At 36.7% G+C, this 20,511-nt stretch overlaps 1 protein-coding gene across 3 annotated transcripts in view; it reads left to right on the top strand.

The window, feature by feature from the left end:
- POU2F1 (POU class 2 homeobox 1) overlaps nucleotides 1–20,511 on the top strand; it is a 187,123-nt gene that overhangs the window by 144,087 nt on the left and 22,525 nt on the right. For all 3 annotated transcript variants that reach the window (XM_079920544.1, XM_079920543.1, XM_079920545.1), the window contains exons 10-13: nucleotides 3,888–4,029; nucleotides 5,579–5,724; nucleotides 6,985–7,164; nucleotides 8,592–8,697. In XM_079920544.1, the coding sequence (XP_079776670.1) occupies nucleotides 3,888–4,029; nucleotides 5,579–5,724; nucleotides 6,985–7,164; nucleotides 8,592–8,697 (574 nt within the window). The remainder of the gene's footprint in view (nucleotides 1–3,887; nucleotides 4,030–5,578; nucleotides 5,725–6,984; nucleotides 7,165–8,591; nucleotides 8,698–20,511) is intronic.

The raw sequence follows: 20,511 nt of genomic DNA, 5'->3' as shown, positions 1-20,511 counted from the left end.
AAAGACTTGTTTAAAACCATTTTTTGGAAGAGAGAAAGGGGTGGTGGAAACACACACACACACACACACACACACACACAATAAGCCCGAACTGAGACTGATTAATCAAATGGGAATCTGTTGAAGATGAAAATTCCAAATTAATTTTTTAAAATGTCACCTAGCAGACGGCTTTTAAAGTATAATAAGCTTACTGGTTTAAACAGGTGTTGGGGTATATGGGTTTTGCCCAAGCACTCCTACTGACTCACTCTTTAATTAACCTGTCACAAGTAATACTTTTTAAAGCAGGAAAAGAATTAAACTGAATGACATTTATGTAAAATGATATAGGATCATTAGGTGAAATAAAATTACTGAAGTATAGATTGGATTGGGCATTTTAATGGAATCAGGAGAAACATGATGGTTTTTTCCCAGAGAATATAATTACTGTTTGAAATTTAAGCCACCACTTAAATACTATCCAAATTATTTTATGTTGAAAGTACAGTAGTGTGCCACCTACTCACTAGTGAGCCTAGTGCGGTCACCGGGCTCCTCCAAAATGACATCCCTGTGTTTTTAAGAACAGGCTTTTATTCCTTATATTTCTTTGGTAATTTATTTTTGCTCAAAGAAACTATTTATTGAGAACATAAAATGTTTTTTTTTAATAGATGTAATTTTAGAGAAAATGCACTTATATTTGTGAGGAGTCTCAGTTGTGAAGGAACAAATTACAATTCAGAAAGATTTTAGTACTTTTTAAACATCTAAACCATGTGGCTTGTTTTCAAAAAAGAAAGCTAAAAGATACAACTAGATCAATAGGGGTAAATTAATAAGCTTAAATAAGTATAAGGTTGGCATGTTTAGCAATGCTTCAGCTCTTAGGCTATTAGCACAGCATACTCTTACGTTTCCTAGGAGGTGGTTGCCTGAGTGATATGCCAGGGATGTTAAGGCCTTTAAAAATCTTTAACTTTTACCCAGATAGTGGTTTGCCTTTTTGTGGCATTTGACCCAACATACTGCCAGGGTTGTTGCTCTTTCTCTCTCTCTGTCTCTCCTTTTTCTATAAAAGAGCTTCCCTATGGTCTGGTGTTCTGCTGTATGGTTTTATTCTATTATTTGGCACAGCTCTTCCTTATTTTTCAAAATGACTTTGACTTTAGCAGTGGCAACATTTCACAGACCTTGACTGTGTGGACTAAGGCACATAATTACTGGTGCAGAATGGGAAGATCAACGTTTTTTTTTAAGTCAGATACCTCAACTATAGTTTTTTAAACATTGCTTTGTATCTAATTTATTTATACACACACACAGAGGGTAAGTTAGACATTCCAGTCATTAGTTGAAACAAACAAACAAACAAATCTCTATTCTCTGAGTAAATATACATGTTATTAGGTGTTTTAAACAGTAGTTGTTTTCTAACTTTATAATTGGTTATTAAGGATTAGTGTAGATGTCATTACATAATTAGAAGGCATGCCATAGTCTAACACCATCCATCACATGTGATACATTAATTATATCCTAATCCCAGTCTTTGTTTCTTTTTTCCTTTGCTTTTTAAAATATATACATGTAATATAGTTCAGATACAGTATAGTTCAGATTAGGGATATAATATAGTTCAGATTAGGTATGAGTCAACTGCTTCAAACATTTACTTTTGTGAGGGGGAGAACCTAAGATGGTTGTGAGTTATAAAAGCACTAAACCAAGCTTATATCAAATTAGTGAAAATTAGTATATTAACTGAGGTACCTGTTGATTTTTAGTCAATGAAATCCTTTAAATGTGAAGTACAATTGTATTATAAATCTCAGTTAAGTGGATTTGTCATTTATTGCCATAGTTTGCGTTAGTTGATGGCCTAGCTTTATTTCCAGCCACCAACTGAAGGCATTGTTTCTTATTTTGATGTGATTTTTGAATAGGTATTTCATTTTTTTATATTGTCATTATTGTTACTTTTCATAGAAAGGTATTACAGAAGTTTGTGAACAATTTTTAGTGAATTATGCAATTATAATGTCAGAAAACATTTATTACCATCTGACTTCTACAGCAGGTCTTACATTCAAAGAGTTACAGGGTTTAGTTGGCCTTAGTTTTCTAGAAAGCTGTAATCCAAACAAAGTGACCAAGACATGAATATATGTGGCACACAAAGCATAGTTCAATGCCTGACGTGTAGTAGGCACCTAGTGAATATTTGTTCACTAAATGAAGTCAGCTTTAATAAATGTATAGAGATAACACTGTAGATAAAATCTATAAATATATTTATAGATATATTTGTATATAGAGAAAATGGATAACACTTATGCTCTACTCACACTGTCCTGGTTCTTTGGGTTTTACTACAATTGGAAGGAAATCAATAAGCAGTCTACTTTTGCTCTACTTCTGTGAGATAGTATATTTAGAGGTGTCAGTAAAACTTTCTGTGATGATGGAAATGTTCTGTATTTGTGCCATCCAGTACAATAGCCACTATCCACATGTGGCTGTTGAGTACTTGAAAGGTGGCTAGTAGTGCTAAGGAACTAAATTTTTAATTTATCTGATTTTGAATTAATTTAAATTTAAATAACCACATGTGGTTGGTGGTTATTTAAATGCCCATCTATCCTATGGGAAAGATTAGAATATAGATCAGTTGGAGTTCAGGTATTCTCAATGTCTCATTTTATCGTACAGTTCTAACATTTCTCCTCTATTAAACTTTTTATCAGAAGTTGCTCCCCAGTAAGAAATTGGAGTTTAAAAAGAAATGTTTTCTTTTCCCTGACTAACCCCTAATGCAGGTGCTAATAAACAATGTACTATCCAAAAGATGGATTGTAGGGGAGAGAAATCAAAGGACTGGGATAATCCTAATTCAAAATGAGTGTTGTCAGGATAGTTGGGAGTTGGCTGTCTCTAGTGGAATTAGCTATGTCGTATTTTGGACCAGAAATGTTGCTTTTCTGCCCTGTCACTGAACTAACTGAAATGAGAGCGTGAATTATTTCCACCCCATGAGCTTCTATTATCTATATATACAATAACTATTCAGATATGCCTTTTTCAGCTTTAACAAGAGAGATTCAGCTGGAGGAAAAGCACTCTATACATTTCAAAGGTTATAGGCTTATAGAGAAAGATATTTTTTGTAATATATTCAGGGGATCATTGTTCTATTGCTGTAAGGTTACCAAGTTTCCAGTGCCCATAAAGGTTTGACTAAATGGGTCAAACCTCTCTACTGTGAATTTCTATCTCTATAATGGTTACAAAAGTAGTCTTTTTAGAATACCTGGTTTTTGTAACAAACTTTGAAATCCAAACTAAGGGTGGAAAGGAGATTTTTTTCACTGCTTCCAGAAATGCTTTACAGGAAAAAAATAAAAGAATGAGGCATTATTTCTAAATTTTAAAGTGATTTATGGGAAGTTTGGTTAGTTCAGAAATACCTAAGGTTATCCAGACAGTTACATCTATTAACCCTGTAGGTGATACAGGTTAACTGATTTTTAAAGATTACTTAGATCACTTTGGTTGCATCAATTAAGGGACTTGGTAGAATTTCAGCACTACCTTTTCAGAGTTAGTAGAAACACTTGATATCTCAATTATTACATAAGGTAGCAAGAAGAGATTCAAGATGGAGGGAATATGGAACAGTTTCGAATGTTGTCACAGTCAAGACCTAACTAACAGAGTCCTCACTGGAATACTGTGCTCAGCTTAGGAATGGATGTTTTTGTAGGACCCAGTAAATGGAATGATTGTTGGTTCTTTGTCTGGAACAGTTATTGGAGCAGCACCCTCGAGTGAAGACCATAACATTAGATGAACCTTTTCTCCCTCTCTTTCTCTCCCCTCTCCTCTTCTGTATTACTCTGCAGGGCGATGTTGGGCTCGCTATGGGTAAACTGTATGGAAATGACTTCAGCCAAACTACCATCTCTCGTTTTGAAGCCTTGAACCTCAGCTTTAAGAACATGTGCAAGTTAAAGCCACTTTTGGAGAAGTGGCTAAATGATGCAGGTGGGTGAATGTATAAAACATTTCCTCATTGTTCATTGAAATTGTATAGGAGGGATTGTTGTATTAATTGGGGTTTATATTTCTTATTACATTATTGGTACTACAGAACCTTGAAGCTCACAGTCTTTGGAGGAGCAATATAAATTATGACTACATAAATCAGAGAGCTAATTCATTTAAGTAGGCTAGTAATTACAAGGTACATAATCAGCAATAATTTTTAGCTTTGGAATATTTCTTGTATTTGAGCCCAGGGTGAGAGACAGTTGAAGGAAGTTGAAGAGGGGACCTAGAGAATATTAAATTTAGTAAGTCAAAGACATATACTATATGATATCACTTATATGTGGAATCTAAAAGATAATACAAATGAGTCTATATACATTTAGAAACAGACTCAGACATAGAAACAAACTTACGGTTACCAAAATGGGAGAGGGAGGGAGGGACATATTAGGAGTATGAGTTTAATAAATGCAAACTACTAGTATACATAAAATAGATAAGCAACAAGGATCTGCTGTATTGCACAGGGAATTATATTCAGTATCTTATAATAGCCTATAATGGAATATAATCTGAAAAAATATATGTAACTGAATCACTTTGCTGTATACGTGAAACTAACACAATATTGTAAATCAACTATACTTCAATTTTAAAAAAATGACCACCAATTTTATACACAAATTGAGCTGTTAGTTTTAACTTAATGTGTTTTGTGCTGAAGTTTCCCTTTGGAAATTTTGAATTTTGAGTCACGGAATCATAGACTATGAGAGCCATAAGAAACCCTGGAGATCCCCTAGACTATGGTTCTCATTGTAGATATGAACAAAATTCAGGTCTTTGGAAAAGGCAAACCTGTAACTCCCAACCTTGGACAGTCTGATTTCGTAGTTCTGGGTATGGCCTCAGCATCTGGAATCTTTCTGAGTTCCACAGGTGAGAACCACTGGTCTGCCCCCTCCATCTCATTTTATATAGAGAGTGGAAAGAAACTCAGAGATGTCTGTAACATGCTCAGGGTCATTAAACTGTTAAATGACAGAACCTTGTTTAAAGTTTAAATAGTTTAAAAATGTTTCATTATTTGTTTGGTTTGGGGGGAAGGGGAGGAATACCAGTGAAATAAAATGAGAGGTCATTTGCAAGATAAATGTTAAACATTTGATAATTTCCAAAAAGCTTTCTTTCTTTTATCCCTAGAGCTAATAAATAAATAAGCAAACAAAACCAAAACATAAGAGCACAACTCAGAAGAGGTAGAGCTGAGAGTAAGGATAGGAATAGTAAACTGCTTTCTCAGAAACGAATCAAAGAATAGCAATGACAGTATGGCCAACCATCCTGAGACAAAGAATGCCAATAAGAACAGCAGAAAGATCCATGGTAGTGAACAATATTTTAATGTAGGTTATGAAAACCTTTCATGCTTGCTTTTAGCCTAAAATACTTTGGTCAGTTTTATTGTTGTTGTTAATACATGTATTGTGCGCATGAATCATGCTCAGCTGATTTGATTTATGTGTTTTCTTCTTTCTTACAGAGAACCTCTCATCTGATTCGGCTCTCTCCAGCCCAAGTGCCCTGAATTCTCCAGGGATGGGAATTGAGGGCTTGAACCGTAGGAGGAAGAAACGCACCAGCATAGAGACCAACATCCGTGTGGCCTTAGAGAAGAGTTTCTTGGAGGTTAGTGAGGTTTTTACTTTTCATATACATGGGATTGTCTGTATAATACTATTGTTAAGTGCCGTAGACCAGGCGTCCCCAAGAGGTCCCTGGTTCCCTGTTAGGAACCGGGCCGCACAGCAGGAGGTGAGTGGCGGTCGAGTGAGCAAAGCTTCACCTGCCGCTCCCCATCGTTTGCATCACCACCTGAGCCATCCACACACACACACACACACACCCTCCACCCCTGTCCGTGGAGAGATTGTCTTCCATGAAGCTGGTCCCTGGTGCCATAAAGGTTGGGAACCACTGCCGTAGACCATAAAATATGGACTTAAAAGCTTCAGCCCTAATGGATGCTTATAAACGTATTGGAGACAATGAGAACAAGTAAGTTACTGAACATAAGGAAACAAAACCAGAGTGCTTCAGGGTTCAGGAGAGACCAGGCTTAGAGATCCATGTGAGCACTCAAAGTGGGAGAGGCAGGCAGCAGCTGTAGGATACATAGGAATTCCACAGGTAGGGAGAGGTGGGGGGAAAGCGCTTCAAGCAGAGGCATCCAGAGAGAAAAGCCATGACATGCATCAGGGGAAACAAAAGTAGTTTGGTTTGGCTAAACTGTAGTGTTTGGAACCAGAACCCTGAAGGCCTTGATGAGCTATAGAGTTCAAGTTATTTCAACAGGTCTTTGGTGTGGTTTTTTTTGTTTGTTTTTCTGGTACCAGAGAATATCACAATCAAAACTTCCAACAAAATTTTGACTTCTCTAATTCAGAAAAGCCTTGAGCACCATGGAAGGAGCGTTGAAACAGGAGTCTTTATCTGCTCTGCCACTTATGAACTGTGTGATTGGTCAAGTTACGTGGTTTCCTAAGCTGAAGTCCCTTTATCTGTAAAATAACTGCCTTTCATGCCCCGCAGGCCTGCCTCACATTGTCCAAGTGAGGTTATGTGCATGAAGCACTGGGGAAGTTCCTAAATTCCCACTAATAAATAAGGTATTGGTTTCATTCACGATTAATTGCCCTTAAAATAAAAAATATATAAATATTCAATAATAACTTATTCTAAGTTAATATGACTGCATTTAATGAATACATGTTCATTAGAATGTGTCTATAGAAGTTCTTTGTTGAAAGTGGAATAATATGGCCTTGTATATCCCAATTTCATTCTCTTATTGTTCCTCCTCCCCATTTGTTTATTCATTTAATGACATGGTTATGTCAGTAGTTCAAAAAGTTTTTCCAAAAGGTGATTTATTTTTTCCCTCTTCAGAATCAAAAGCCTACCTCGGAAGAGATCACCATGATTGCTGATCAACTTAATATGGAAAAGGAGGTGATACGTGTTTGGTTTTGTAACCGCCGCCAGAAAGAAAAAAGAATCAACCCACCGAGCAGTGGTGGGACCAGCAGCTCACCTATCAAAGCAATTTTCCCCAGCCCGACCTCACTGGTAAGGATGAAAAATAGGGAGGCATGCTCAAGGGTTAATTTTTACAATTTTACAAATACCCTATCAAATGAATTTATTTCATTATAGGAATTTATTGTGTATATTCATGTTGAATAAAGATATATAAATTTATATTTTAAATGTTACAAAAGTAATTAAATGTCATTATTAACCCAAGAACTTACTGATCTTTCTTTTTTAAAGGAAACAGTTTTAATCCTTTCCTGTTTCTCTGCAGTTCTATTATTCTCTTCTCTGATGTAGTTTATTAGGTTACTCTGTAACTGGGAGTAAATTTGTGGCAAATTCCAGTTATCTAAAAAAATCTTTAGTTGCACTTTATTCATGTTGGGTTCTAAAGCCCAATTTATTAAACTTACACATACATGATTAAGTGACAGTAAATTCCCAGATAACCTTTAGCTCTGAACTTGTATTAAAACAATTGTCTCAGATTTTCACAAACATGTGGGCCTTTTATTTATAACCTCACTGAGTAAAGTATTGCTAGACTGAAGGAACATATAGTGGTCATATGACTCCCTTGATCTTTAGGACAACTGTAAATACGATGCCACATTTCCAACCAGGATTCCAAAGATGAGAATATCGTTGAGTTTGCATTTCTGATACTTTCTTGTTAATTGATTTTTAATTTATTTGAATATTATTCTATACTGGCAGGCTTTTCAAACTAAGGTCATCATTAATAGCACTTACTAGTTTATCAAGTGAAGCCTATGGTTGTTAAATGGTGAGGCTTTAATCATAAAGTTCATGAGATAGTAGTTATGAAAAAGATAGTCATTAGGTACAGTTTTGTTTTATGGAGGTGACTATTTTGTGTTTGGGATTTATTCTAGAAGGAGGGAAGGATAGAAGGAAGGCAGTGTTTCTTACAAAAATGTAGAAATATTTATCTTATTTCAAAAACAAACTGTCAGTTTTTAAAAATTTGTTTTACATTCTTTCCTTAATATCATTTCATTAAAAACAAAACCAAGACAGTCTTGTCCCCACATAGTTGAAAACAGAAGCAATACAAGAACCCCAGATCCCATGATCTCCTTGAATAGTTTTCTTGTTTAGATTAAGTTTATAACTGGTGTAATATTTCTGTCTTGCTAAACACTATTGAAATATGGAAATTTGTTTTTATTAATTTCTTTTTAAAACTTGGGCAAAGCCATTAGTAACATCAGTGAAAAACCATCTATTCAAAAGGAACCTTTCAACATAAGCCAGTTTTCTCAATTCCAAGATCAAAGAGTAATTAATAAAATCACTTCTTTTTAGGCCCTTTTATTTTATTCTATTGTATCTGGAATTTTAAAAATTTTATAGGAAAAATAAATCTACAATATGGACTTAAATTTTTTAATTTTGATTTTTAAATGCTTCTGCATATTTTCACTTCTGACCTCTAGGTGGCAACCACGCCAAGCCTTGTGACAAGCAGCGCAGCAACTACCCTCACAGTCAATCCAGTCCTTCCTTTAACCAGTGCTGCGGTAACTAATCTCTCTGTTACAGGTAAGCAGCAGCCAGGCGGTGCAGCTGTTAGGCAAATGATAGGCCCATGCTAAGTTTCTATGAGAATCTGCCATTAAGTTGTAAATTAAGGTTTTAACTAAAAATATGTATTGCTTTTTTTAAGAAAGTTATATATGAAAACCTGAACTCTAAAAAGAAATCAGGCATAATACATTTTTCCAGAAAGAATACTTTCACATAAAGATTTTATCTTTTTTCTTTCCCACATTAGTCTGTCTTCTACGTTGCTTCCTGAGTTACTTTTTTTTTTTTTTTTTTTTGGCCGCACTGCATGGCATGCAGGATCTTAGTTCCCCATCCAGGGATCGAACTCACACCCCCTGCAGTAGAAGCATGGAGTCTTAACCACTGGATCACCAGGGAAGTCCCAGAGTTACTTTTTTTCAATTAACTCCTCCTCTCCTTAAAAACATTTAATAGCTGCAGGTTTTTGCAATCAGGAAAACGTCCAAATGTATCATGAATTCATAGACTGTATCCAGCCTGGACCTTATCTTTCACTAGTCTTTTCTCCATCCCATCCTCAACACAAAAGAGGATTCCTACTACCTTTGTAAACATGCCCATAGCGTAAAATGTTGTCCATCCCAGCCTCCACTTCTTTCTGTTAGTGATGAAACTACTCCAGCTTAGATATCAATTCTTCTTGGATATACTCTTCAGCTTCTTCAGGAAACTATTTGTTTCTACCTGCCTATATTATAAACAATTATATTTTATACTTCTCTCTTTTCCAGTAGACCTTGTACTTCTCAAAAGATCTGAATATTCCTTTTGAAATATCAGTGCTTGGCACATTCACAATAAAATGAATAAATAAATGTTTTCCCTTTACGTGGCACATTTTCCAGATACATCTAAAATAAATTAGTGTTGTCATCAGAAGTTATCTAGTGATACATAAAGCAGAAGACATTCTGTAATTATTCACCAGGTTGATATATGCTAGTAAATCATTGGACAGATTTTTGATCTTTCATATTCAAGCTTAAATTTAACCTAGAGTTGGGGAATTTGGTTTTTTTCACTCATATTTTAAGTGACCTAACCATGATATAAAAATTGAATAAATGGCTTTATGTAGTTACTAAATTTCTAAGTCATTAGAAATTTTCATAATATTGTTTGTTTATTCAGAACAGTACTTTTGACCTCTTTTGGGTCTTTGACCTCTTTGAAACTTTGGTGACAGCTATAAACTTTTCCCCTCACAAAGTAGACATACCCACAATTTTTAGTAAGATTACAAGGAGGTTTATAAATCACAAACCTCATCAGTCCCCACCTTACCAAGCCTTGCCATTTCTGGATGCCTTAGAGGCAAATTAAAAACCTCTGTTCAAGAGTGTATAGTATTCAGCACCTCAGCTTAAAAAGCAAACTGTTGGTGATTGGTTGCCGCTGTGTTGGGCACCAGGAACATGAAATTCCTATCTTTGAGGAACTTACTGTCTACCCTGACTGCCACTGGCTGGTAAATTGTGTACTTTACCTTCCAAACAAATCATAAGTCATATTACATTAGGTTTAAAGATACCCATCTTTTGCCAAAAAAAAATTCCTAATGGTTCAGGCATTAAGAGCAATAGCTTTGCAGATTTCTTAAAAAATGGCACAGATCTGAGGCAGAAGGTAATTTTAAGAAGATATACATGCTCAAAACTAGCTAAAATTTTTTTTATTTTTTGGTGATCTTAACTGCCTAGTCAGATTTTCTTAAACTCAATTACTTGGCCCATTTATTTAGATTTAATTATGACAGTTTTCTGAAATGTTAGTAACTTTTGGAATGAAATTTTTCTTTAATCATTAAAATATTTAACATAGGAAATTCAAATAGGAAAGACACAATCACCGTGAGTACTATTTTTATTTTGTCTTTATATCTGTTTTTATATGTACATAGATGTACAATTCTAATAGTATTTATACTGTATCCTTTATTTTTAGCTTAACATCTAATAATAAGTATCTTCCTCTGTTATTATAGTTTTTACTTTTCTACTCTTGCCCTTATATCAAATGGTTGTACTGTAATTTCATAACCATTTCCATATGTTACCATCATGGTTAAGTTCAACCGAGGGTGACCAACTCTTCCAGTTTGAGCCCTGCAAATATTACATCCCAGAAAACCTCTCAATCTCTAAGCCACGTAACTGGTCTTGCTTGTTCGCTATTGTATTCCTCGTGTCCAGCACACTACGTAGAGTGTAAGATACCCAGTAATTATTAAATGAATGAAGTTTTCACTGTTATAAATAATGCTATAATGAACACCTTCGTACATATAGCTTTTTCTTAAATTTTTTATTTTAACATAATTTCAGACTTACAGAAAAGTTATAAGAATAGTTCAGAGAAATCCTAAATCTCTTCCTCACATTCTCCAAATATTAAAATCTTACTATGTTTGCTTTCTCCTTTTTCTCTTTGTGTTTCTGTATGTGATTTTTTTTCTGAACTGTTGTAAGAGCAAGTTACAGATAAGCCCTTTTCCCCTGAATACTTTACTGTCTATTTTTTAATAAACAAGAAATATAGGGGAAAAGGAAAAGTTCATCCTTACAGTTGAAAGCCAACTAATAAATGTAGAAGAAATGATGGAATTATATGAGTAATAACAGTTCCAGGCTATCTGTATCAATATGGACTCAGAAATCATTCTGTATTCAGTAGGTTAGAATCCTACTATCACTTTTTATTGTAGTATTCAGATTGTCCCAGATTTAGCCAATGGGAACTACTTCAAGGTGGCTCCTGTGCCCTTTTGACATGTCCCTAGCATTCTTTGAGTGCTTCCTTATTTTTTAGCACACAAGATGTTCAGCTTCATCTTGAAGTTTCTCTGCCTCTGGCCTAGAATCAGCCTCCTTCAAATCCATGAGCTCATACTGATATCTCCAATTCCAATCCAATATCCTGTAGTTCGTTCTTTTCTATCCTAACCTCTTTCCATATTTTAACTCCCTTCTCAGTGACAATGTGTAACCTGGCTCCCATTATCAACAATAACAAGTTACTTAACTGTTCAATCCTATAGTGAAAAGAAAGTGGTTTCAAAATTGCTAACCCATGCCTCTGAAAAGAAAAGACCTACTAATTCAGTTCAATTTAGAGTTCTCGTCTTAAGCCTAAAGGCATAAAGCCCAAATACTGTGTTCAAAAGTTATTTTGGTTAGTACTTTTTATATCCTCTTCAGCGTAGTAACATTATTCATTTGAAATTCAGGTCAGTTTATTTGTTTTGTTTGTATTCAGTGTTAGTGTTTCTCCTCCTATCCTTGTGATTTTTTTAAGAATATGAGATATTAACATGGTTTTAAAAGGTAAGACTATACAAAAAGTTCTCCTCAGAAAAATGTCGTTCCCTTCTATCATAATTCTCTGTATCCTTTCCATCCCATTCCTATCTATGCCCTTCCTGTGTTTCTTTTGAACTATTGAGGAGAGATTTTTTTCTTTTTTAATTTACCCTTGTTTGTTACTTTAAAGGTATCATATTTAGGTGATCATCTGCACTTCAGTTTTTTCACTTAACAAAGTATCCTGACAATCACTCCACATTAGTTCATAGAAATCTTAATTATTCTGTTTCATTGTTGTAGACTATTATGTGGATGTACTACAGTTTATTTAATCCCATTCCTGTTGTATGGACATTGAGTTTGTTTCTAGTATTTTGTAATTATAGACTATGCTTTAGGAATAACCTTGTGGATATGTATTTTTGTACTGTTGGAAATGTGTCTTGAGGGTAAATTTCGAGAAGTAGAATTGCTGGGTCAAAAAGTACACACCTATGTGTTGTTGGATACTGTTGTTTTGTTGGATACTATCGAATTGCCTTCCAAAAAGATAGTACTTATTTTCATTCCCACTAACAATACATGAGAGGGCCAGTTTCCCCATAGCCTCCACAACAGAATGTTACACTTTTTAATTTTTACCAACCTGGTATGTTAGAAATTGTATCTCAATGTACTTCAAATTTCAATTTTCTAATCGTGTGAAGTTGAACATCACTTCATATACTTCAGGGCTATTTTTCATCGCTTATAACAGTGAAATAGGTTTTGTTTCACCTTGATTGATAAATATTGCATAGACTAGAAATTCCAGCTGAGGGAAGTGGTAAGAGCAGACACTGTTGTCTTCTTTCCAAGCATATTAGTTTTCTGTTGGTGTGTAACAAATTACCACAAACTTAGTGGCCTAAACCAATATTCATTTACTATCCCACAGTTCTGTAGGCTGGAAGTTTAGGCATGGGTTAGAGCTGGGTCCTCTACTCAGGGACTTACCAGGCTGAAATCAAGATGTTGGCTGGGGCTGTGACCTCATATGACACCCAAGATCTTCCAAGTTCATTAGTTGGCAGAATTCTGTTCCTTGTGGTTATAGGACTGAAGTCCCCATTTTTTTCTGCTGGCTGTCAGCTAGATCACTCTCAGCTCCTACAGGCTAACCCCAAGTCCTAGCCTCATGACCTTCTCACGACATGGCAGCTTCTTCAAAGGCAACATGAGACTCTCTCTCCAGTCGGCTGCTATGGAGGGTCTTATGCAATATAAGGTAGTCAGTCCTCTCGCCTTTGTCATATGATAGAACCCAATTAAAGGAGTGGCTACCACATCTCCCGTCGTATTCACAGATCTGCCTATACTCAAGAGAAGGGGATTACACATCTGGATTTTGATGTCTTCCTTTAAAGAGTTTTTGAGTTTGCTTTGGCAGACAGATAGGTTACTACAGATCAGCTTGATCCTTTCAAGGCTTATTTTTTAAGCTTTATTAGATTGGCCCTAGAGTAGCCTTCACTAGTTTAAGGTGTGACTCTTCTGGGGTCTCTAATAAATGCCCAGATATTCAATAGTCTCTACTGTCTGTGTAGCTGGAACTGGACTATCTCCCTGTCCTGCATGAATTCCAAGGATCATTCAGTTTACAGCCTCCCTGCCTGGACTCATGGGGTTTCCCTGTGCGTGTGCAATTTAGTATTCAACCAAAGATTCTAGGAAACCCCTATGCACATTTCTAGAGTTCTTTCTCTATTAGTTTCTTCCTTTCCAGTACTCTCTCCTGCAAATTCCAGCCATTTCAGCATCCAGCGGCGGTCTTTGTCTCCTCAAATGATTGAAATTGCTGCGTTCTACTTAGTTTCCTCTTCTGGTGCAGCAGTTTAGAAAGTGCTTCCAAGTAAAGTCCAGGTGATTATAGGGCTCACATCATTTGTTTCCTTTTCTTCAGGGATCACAGCCCTGTGCTGCCTATTTTCTCATATCTAAAACATTTTCTCATATATTTCTCTATTCTTATTATAGTGTAAGGGTAAGTTTGCTATCATTTACTCTTATGGTCAAAGGCAGAAGTCTCTAAAAATGTTAAATTAATGATCAGCACTTATAGGTATAGATGATCTTGTTTGCAAAGCAGAAGTAGAGACAGACGTAGAGAACAAATGTATGGATACCAAGGGGGAAGGAAGGGGGCAATATGAATTGGGAGAGTGGGATTGACATATATACACTACTGATACTATGTATAAAATAGGTAACTAACGAGAACCTATGTGTGTATAGCACAGAGAACTCTCCTCCATGCTCTATGGTGACCTAAATGAGAAGGAAATCCGAAAAGGATGGGATATGTGTATACGTATAGCTGATTCACTTTGTTGTACAGTGGAAACTAACACAACATTGTAAAGCAACTATACGCCAATAAAATTTTTTAAAATAAATTTAAAAAAATAAAATAATTTATATACACACAAAAAGTAAGTTGCAAAATGACAAATGTTTAGATCAGAAGCAAATAAGTTTCAACACTTGAAAAATCTAAATTAAGAGAAAAAAATAATCAGCCTTTATAACTGTAACAGACAAAGTCTAAGGTGGCCCTCCCCCACCATGGTGTCTACCTCCTAGTGTTCAAGCCTTTGTGTAATCCTTTCCCCTTGAGTGTGGGCTGAGCCTTTAGTTTGCTTCTCATCAATAAAATGTGGCAAAGGTGATAGGATGTCACTCCATGATTATATTACATTTTGTAAGACTCCGTCTTGTTCCCAGACTTACTCTAGAGACCCTCCTCACCAGTTTGATGAAGTAAGAAATAAACAACCATGTTAGGAAGCTCACAAATCAGGGTACTGAGGATGACCTCTAGGCGCTGAGGGTGGCCTTCAGCCAACAGCCAAAAAGAAGCTGGGCACTTAGTCTAGAGCAGCAAGCAGATTCTGCCGAATGATTTCTGCCAGCAACCCAAGTGAGCCTGGCAACATATTCTTCCCCAGTCATGCTTCCAGACTGGAACTGTCTGGCTGACCCCTTGATTGTGGCCTTGCAGAGCACCAGCTAGGCTGTGCCTGCACACCTGACCCACAGAAACTGTGAGATAGTAAATGTGTGGGGTTTTTTTTTTCTTTTTATTTATTTTTTAAATAGATCTTTATTGGAGTGTAATTGCTTCACAATACTGTGTTAGTTTCTGTTGTACAACAAAGTTGAATCAATTGTTTTACGCTGCTAAATTTGTAGTACTTTGTTAAATAGCGATAGAAAATGAGTACAATAATATTACATTTGTATAAATATCGTTCAGGGACAGCTCATATGATTAGGGTGAAAAATGTAATCTTATGACACTTAAACCTTGCTCCTTGAAAGAGAAGGTTAAAGAGTCAGTGTCAAATGGATTTTCTTTTCTTCCTCTTGTCAGCAGTTGCTGAAAATCATGCCTCATTTTAATTTTTTTCCTATTTGGACCATAAGTTTCTTATTATAGCCTCTTTTCCTCTGACATTTCTATGTTGCTTTTTTTTTTTTTCAGTTGACAGAAGTAGCATATTCTTTCACTCATATTATTTATGAAAGACATCCAGTATCTTGATCATACAGCTTATCTAATGCAATCTACTTTCTTGCTGAAGACTTTCTCCTTGGAATCCCTATAATTGCTTATTTTAACTTCTTTTCACTGTGTTCCTGAGTTAGATCCAATATTTCTGAGAGCCCATGTCTCCCTCTACCTTTTTCTTTTTTTTTTTTTCCCCTCTACCTTTGATTCCTTTTTGTTTTGCCTGGTGCACACTCTCAAGTAATTTTTTTCTTTATTTGGAAAGATTATGTGGGAGGGAAAATTTCCAAGTACATGCATATCTGAAAAGTATTTTGCCCTCACAGTATTTGTAGTTTGTACAGTAATAGAATTTTAGGTACAAAATTACTTTTCCTTTGAACTTAGAAGGTATTGCTCTGTTGTATTTTAGCATCCAGTGTTGCCAATGAAAAGTCTGATTTCAGTCTAACTCCGATTTGTTGATCATTTGTTTTTCCCTCTGTAAACTTTAAGGATCTTGTTATCCTTTGAGTTCTGAAATTTCACTAGAAGGTATCAAGGCATGGGCCTTTTAAATTTCTCCTCCTTGGCCTTCAGTGGGCGTTTTCAATTTGAATTAATGTCTTTCTTTAACTCTGGTAATTTGTCTTTCTTCCTTATTTCTGGAACATATTTTAAACAGACTTTAAACTCTCTAAATTGGCCCTATATATCTCTAACTTTTCTCTTGTGTTTTTCATTTTTTAACTTTTTATACTTCATTCTTGGAAATATATCCTGAATTTTATCTAACTGTTCCTGTGTTCTCATTTTTTATTGTTGTCATTTGTATGTTTTTCCAAAATCATATTTTTAATTTCTAAGAATGTTTCTTTGTTCTGATTCCACCTTTTTATAGCAATCTATTTTTAATTTGTAGATACAGTACAAATTAGAATTTTATTTAAGTTGCTTCTTCTGGCCTCAATTCTGCTTATTTATTTTGTTCCATTTCTTTTGTGCTGTGGATTTTTTCATTGTCTGTTAATTTTTGATTATTTAGTCATACCGATGAATGCAAGGCCTTAGTACTTAATATCAGTAGCTTGTAAGATTTTTTCTGCCCTTGTGTAGCTTCTGTTACTCAGCATCCTTTCCCCTGATTGGAAGGGAGCTATGAGCTGTGAATGTGGGGAGAGAACTGCCAGACTTTGCTCAGGGCCTGTGGGTGGAAAGCAGACAGGCAGACCAGGCTCTACCCTACACCTTCCTCAAATGAGAGGGATGCCAGCACTTACACTAAAGTTCGTAACCTTCCATACTCAGATTTTTATTTTCTTTGAAGAGTAGTAGGTGACATTAGTTAATGCTTAGGTGATAAGTCTGGTGGGGGGAGGAAAAGTCCCACTGACAGAGCTGGTGTGTGAAGTCTGGTCACCCTGTTCTCTGCCCTTGTTTCCTACTCCTGCCTTAGTACTGACAACGCGGAGCTTGAAATCCCCTCAGGGCTCCACTGGGGTAAATAATTCCCACCTCTATCGTAGTCTTCTACTGTGCCCTTCTGGACCATGGTTGGTTTCTCTACCACCCAATTTTAACCTCTTTCTCATTTCTGCAAATATATCAAATTCTCAAGTTCTCTGAAATCTCACTCCCAGAGCTGTCACTCCCTTTTTTATTACTTTACCATCTTTTGGGATAGCATTTTAGAAATGAAGGAATAAACACACCCTTAGTCTGCCCTCCTCTAAGAGAAGTGTTGTGTGATTGCCATGGTCATTTTTATTTTCCCAGAGTATCTGTCATAGTGCTTGGGACATAATAGGTCCTTGGTAAAACTTTTCCCTTTTTTAATTTTTTTAAATCTTTTTTTATTATAGCATAGTTGATTTACAACGTTGTGCCAATCTGCTGTACAGCAAAGTGACTCAGTTATACACATAGAGACATGCTTTTTTTGTTTTTTTTTTTTTTGCGGTACGCGGGCCTCTCACTGTTGTGGCCTCTCCCGTTGTGGAGTACAGGCCCCGGACGCGCAGGCCCAGTGACCATGGCTCACGGGCCCAGCCGCTCCATGGCATGTGGGAATCTTCCTGGACCGGGGCACGAACCCGTGTCCGCTGCATCGGCAGGCGGACTCTCAACCACTGCGCCACCAGGGAAGCCCGAGACATGCTTTTTTTATATTCTTTTTCATTATGGTTTATCACAGGATATTCAGTATAGTTCCCTGTGCTCTACATTAGGACCTTGTTGTTTATCCATCCTAAATGTAATAGTTTGCATCTACCAACCCCAAACTCCCAGTCTATCCCTCTCCCTCCCCCCTCCCCCTCAGCAACCACAAGTCTGTTCTCTGTGTCTATGAGTCAGTTTCTGTTCTGTAGATAGGTTCATTTGTGCCAAATTTTAGATTCCACATGTAAGTGATATCATATGGTATTTGTCTTTCTCTTTCTGACTTACTTCACTTAGTATGGTAATTTCTGGTTACATCTATGTTGCTGCACATGGCGTTATTTCATTCTTTTTTATGGCTGAGTAGTATTCTATTGTGTATATGTACCACATCTTCTTTATCCAGTAATCTGTCAATGGACATTTAGGTTGTTTCCATGTTTTAGCTATTGTGAACAGTGCTGCTATCTATGAACACAGGGGTGCATGTATCTTTTTTTTTTTTTTTTTGGCTGCGTTGGATCCTTGTTGCTGCACGCGGGCTCTCTAGTTGCAGTGAGCAGGGGCCACTCCTCATTGCGGTGCGCAGGCTTCTCATTGCGGTGGCCTCTCTTGTTGTGGATCATGGGCTCTAGGTGTGCGGGCCTCAAGTTGTGGAACGCGGGCTCAGTAGTTGTGGCTCATGGGCTCTAGAGCGCAGGCTCAGCAGCCATGGTGCACAGGCTTAGTTGCTTCGCGGCATGCAGGATCCTCCCCGACCTGGGCTCGAACCCATGTCCCCGCATTGGCAGGCAGACTCCCAACCACTGCGCCACCAGGGAAGCCTATGTATCTTTTTGAATTATAGTTTTCTCTAGGTATATTCCCAGGAGTGGATTGCTGGATCATATGGTATTTTAGTTTTCTGAGGAACCTCCATACTGTTTTCCATAGTGGCTGTACCTGGTAAACTTTTCTACGATAGAAAATGAATGATCAAGACTGTACTGCTCCAGAAAGATATGTATTCTTCTGTGTCTTAAGAACTTGCAAAAATTCCACAGCCTTTAATAATCTCAACTAGGGCTTCCCTGGTGACGCAGTGGTTGAGAGTCCGCCTGCCAGTGCAGGGGACGCGGGTTCGTGCCCTGGTCCGAGAGGATCCCATATGCCGTGGAGCGGCTGGGCCCGTGAGCCATGGCCACTGAGCCTGCGCGTCCGGAGCCTGTGCTCCGCAACGGGAGAGGCCACGACAGTGAGATGCCCGCGTACCGCAAAAAAAAAAAAAAAAAAAAACCTCAACTAAACAAGCTCTGCCTCCAGTTCTTTTTCCAAAGTAGTGTTTCACAATGAACTGTATGCAATCCCATAACCATTATCAGTCTCTCCCCATTCACTTCTCCCCTTACTTACTCTGTCTCTATGAATCTGCCTGTCTCAGACATTTCATATAAATGGAATCATGTAATATATGACCCTCTGTGTCTGGCTTCTTACATTTAGCATATTTCCAAGGTTTATCCATGTTGCAGAGTATATTGGAACTTCATTCCTTTTAATAGTTGAGTGATATTTCATTCCATGGATATACCATACTTTGTTTATTATTCCGGAGTTGATGGACATTTGAGTTGCTTCCAGTTTGGGGCCATTTTGAATACTGTTGCTATGAGTATGCATGTATCATTACAAGTTTGTTTGTTTTTTTGTATCTTTATTGGAGTATAATTGCTTTACAGTGTTGTGTTAGTTTCTGCTGTACAACAAAGTGAATCAGCTATACATATACATATATCCCCATATCCCCTCCCTCTGGAGCCTCCCTCCCACTCTCCCTATCCCACCCTCTAGGTCATCACAAAGCTCAATACAAGTTTTTATGTGGTTATTTGTTTTCAGTTCTCTTGGGTATATATTTAAGAATGGAATTGCTACCTCATGCAGCATTCTGGAATATTATGAACAAGTTTTTGCCCCCCAAAATTAGGCAACTTAGGTGAAATGGACAAATTCTGAGACTCAAATTACCAAAACTGACTCAGAAAGAAATAGAAAACCTTTAAAAGACCTAAAACAAGTAAAGTAAGTGAATCAAAAAGAAATGCCTGGACTCAGAGGGCTTTAGCAGTGAACTCTTAGCAGATATTTCACAAAGAAATAAGAATTAACCTTAGCAGTCTCTTCCAGAAGATAGAGGAGGAGGAACAACTCATTGTATGAAGTCAATATTACCTTGATTCTAAAGCCAGACAAAGTTATCACAAGAAAAAGATTATGAACCCATATCCCTCATGAAAATGTACACAAAAATCCTCAACAAAATCTTAGCAAATCAAATCCAGCAACATATAAAAAAGATTATACATTATGACCAAGGGATTATCCCAGGAATGTAAAGTTGATTTAATAACTGAACATAAATTAATGTAGTACACCATAGTAATAGAAGAAAGGACCAAAACCTCATGATCATCTCACTAGATATAGAAAAAGCATTTGACAAAATCCAACACCCATTCATGATAAAAACCTGGAATAGAAGGGGACTTCCTAACCTGATAAAGAGCATCTACGAAAAAGCCTCCAGGTAACAGCATACTAAATGGAGAAAGACTGAATGCTTTCCCCCCACTAAGATTGGGAATAAAGCAAGAATGTTTGCTCTAGCAGACTTCTAATTAGCATTGTAGTAGAGGTTATAGTCAACTTAATAATGGAAAAAAATTTTAAACATCCAGTTTGGAAGGGGAGAAGTTAAAACTGTCTTTGTTTTCATTATCCTATATGTATAAAATTCTCAAGGAATTCACACACCCA

Source organism: Stenella coeruleoalba, assembly GCF_951394435.1.
Source record: "Stenella coeruleoalba genome assembly, chromosome: 1".
Taxonomy (NCBI): Eukaryota; Metazoa; Chordata; class Mammalia; order Artiodactyla; family Delphinidae; genus Stenella; species Stenella coeruleoalba.
Note: the sequence above shows the minus strand (reverse complement) of the source record. Positions and strands in the feature narration are given on the sequence as shown.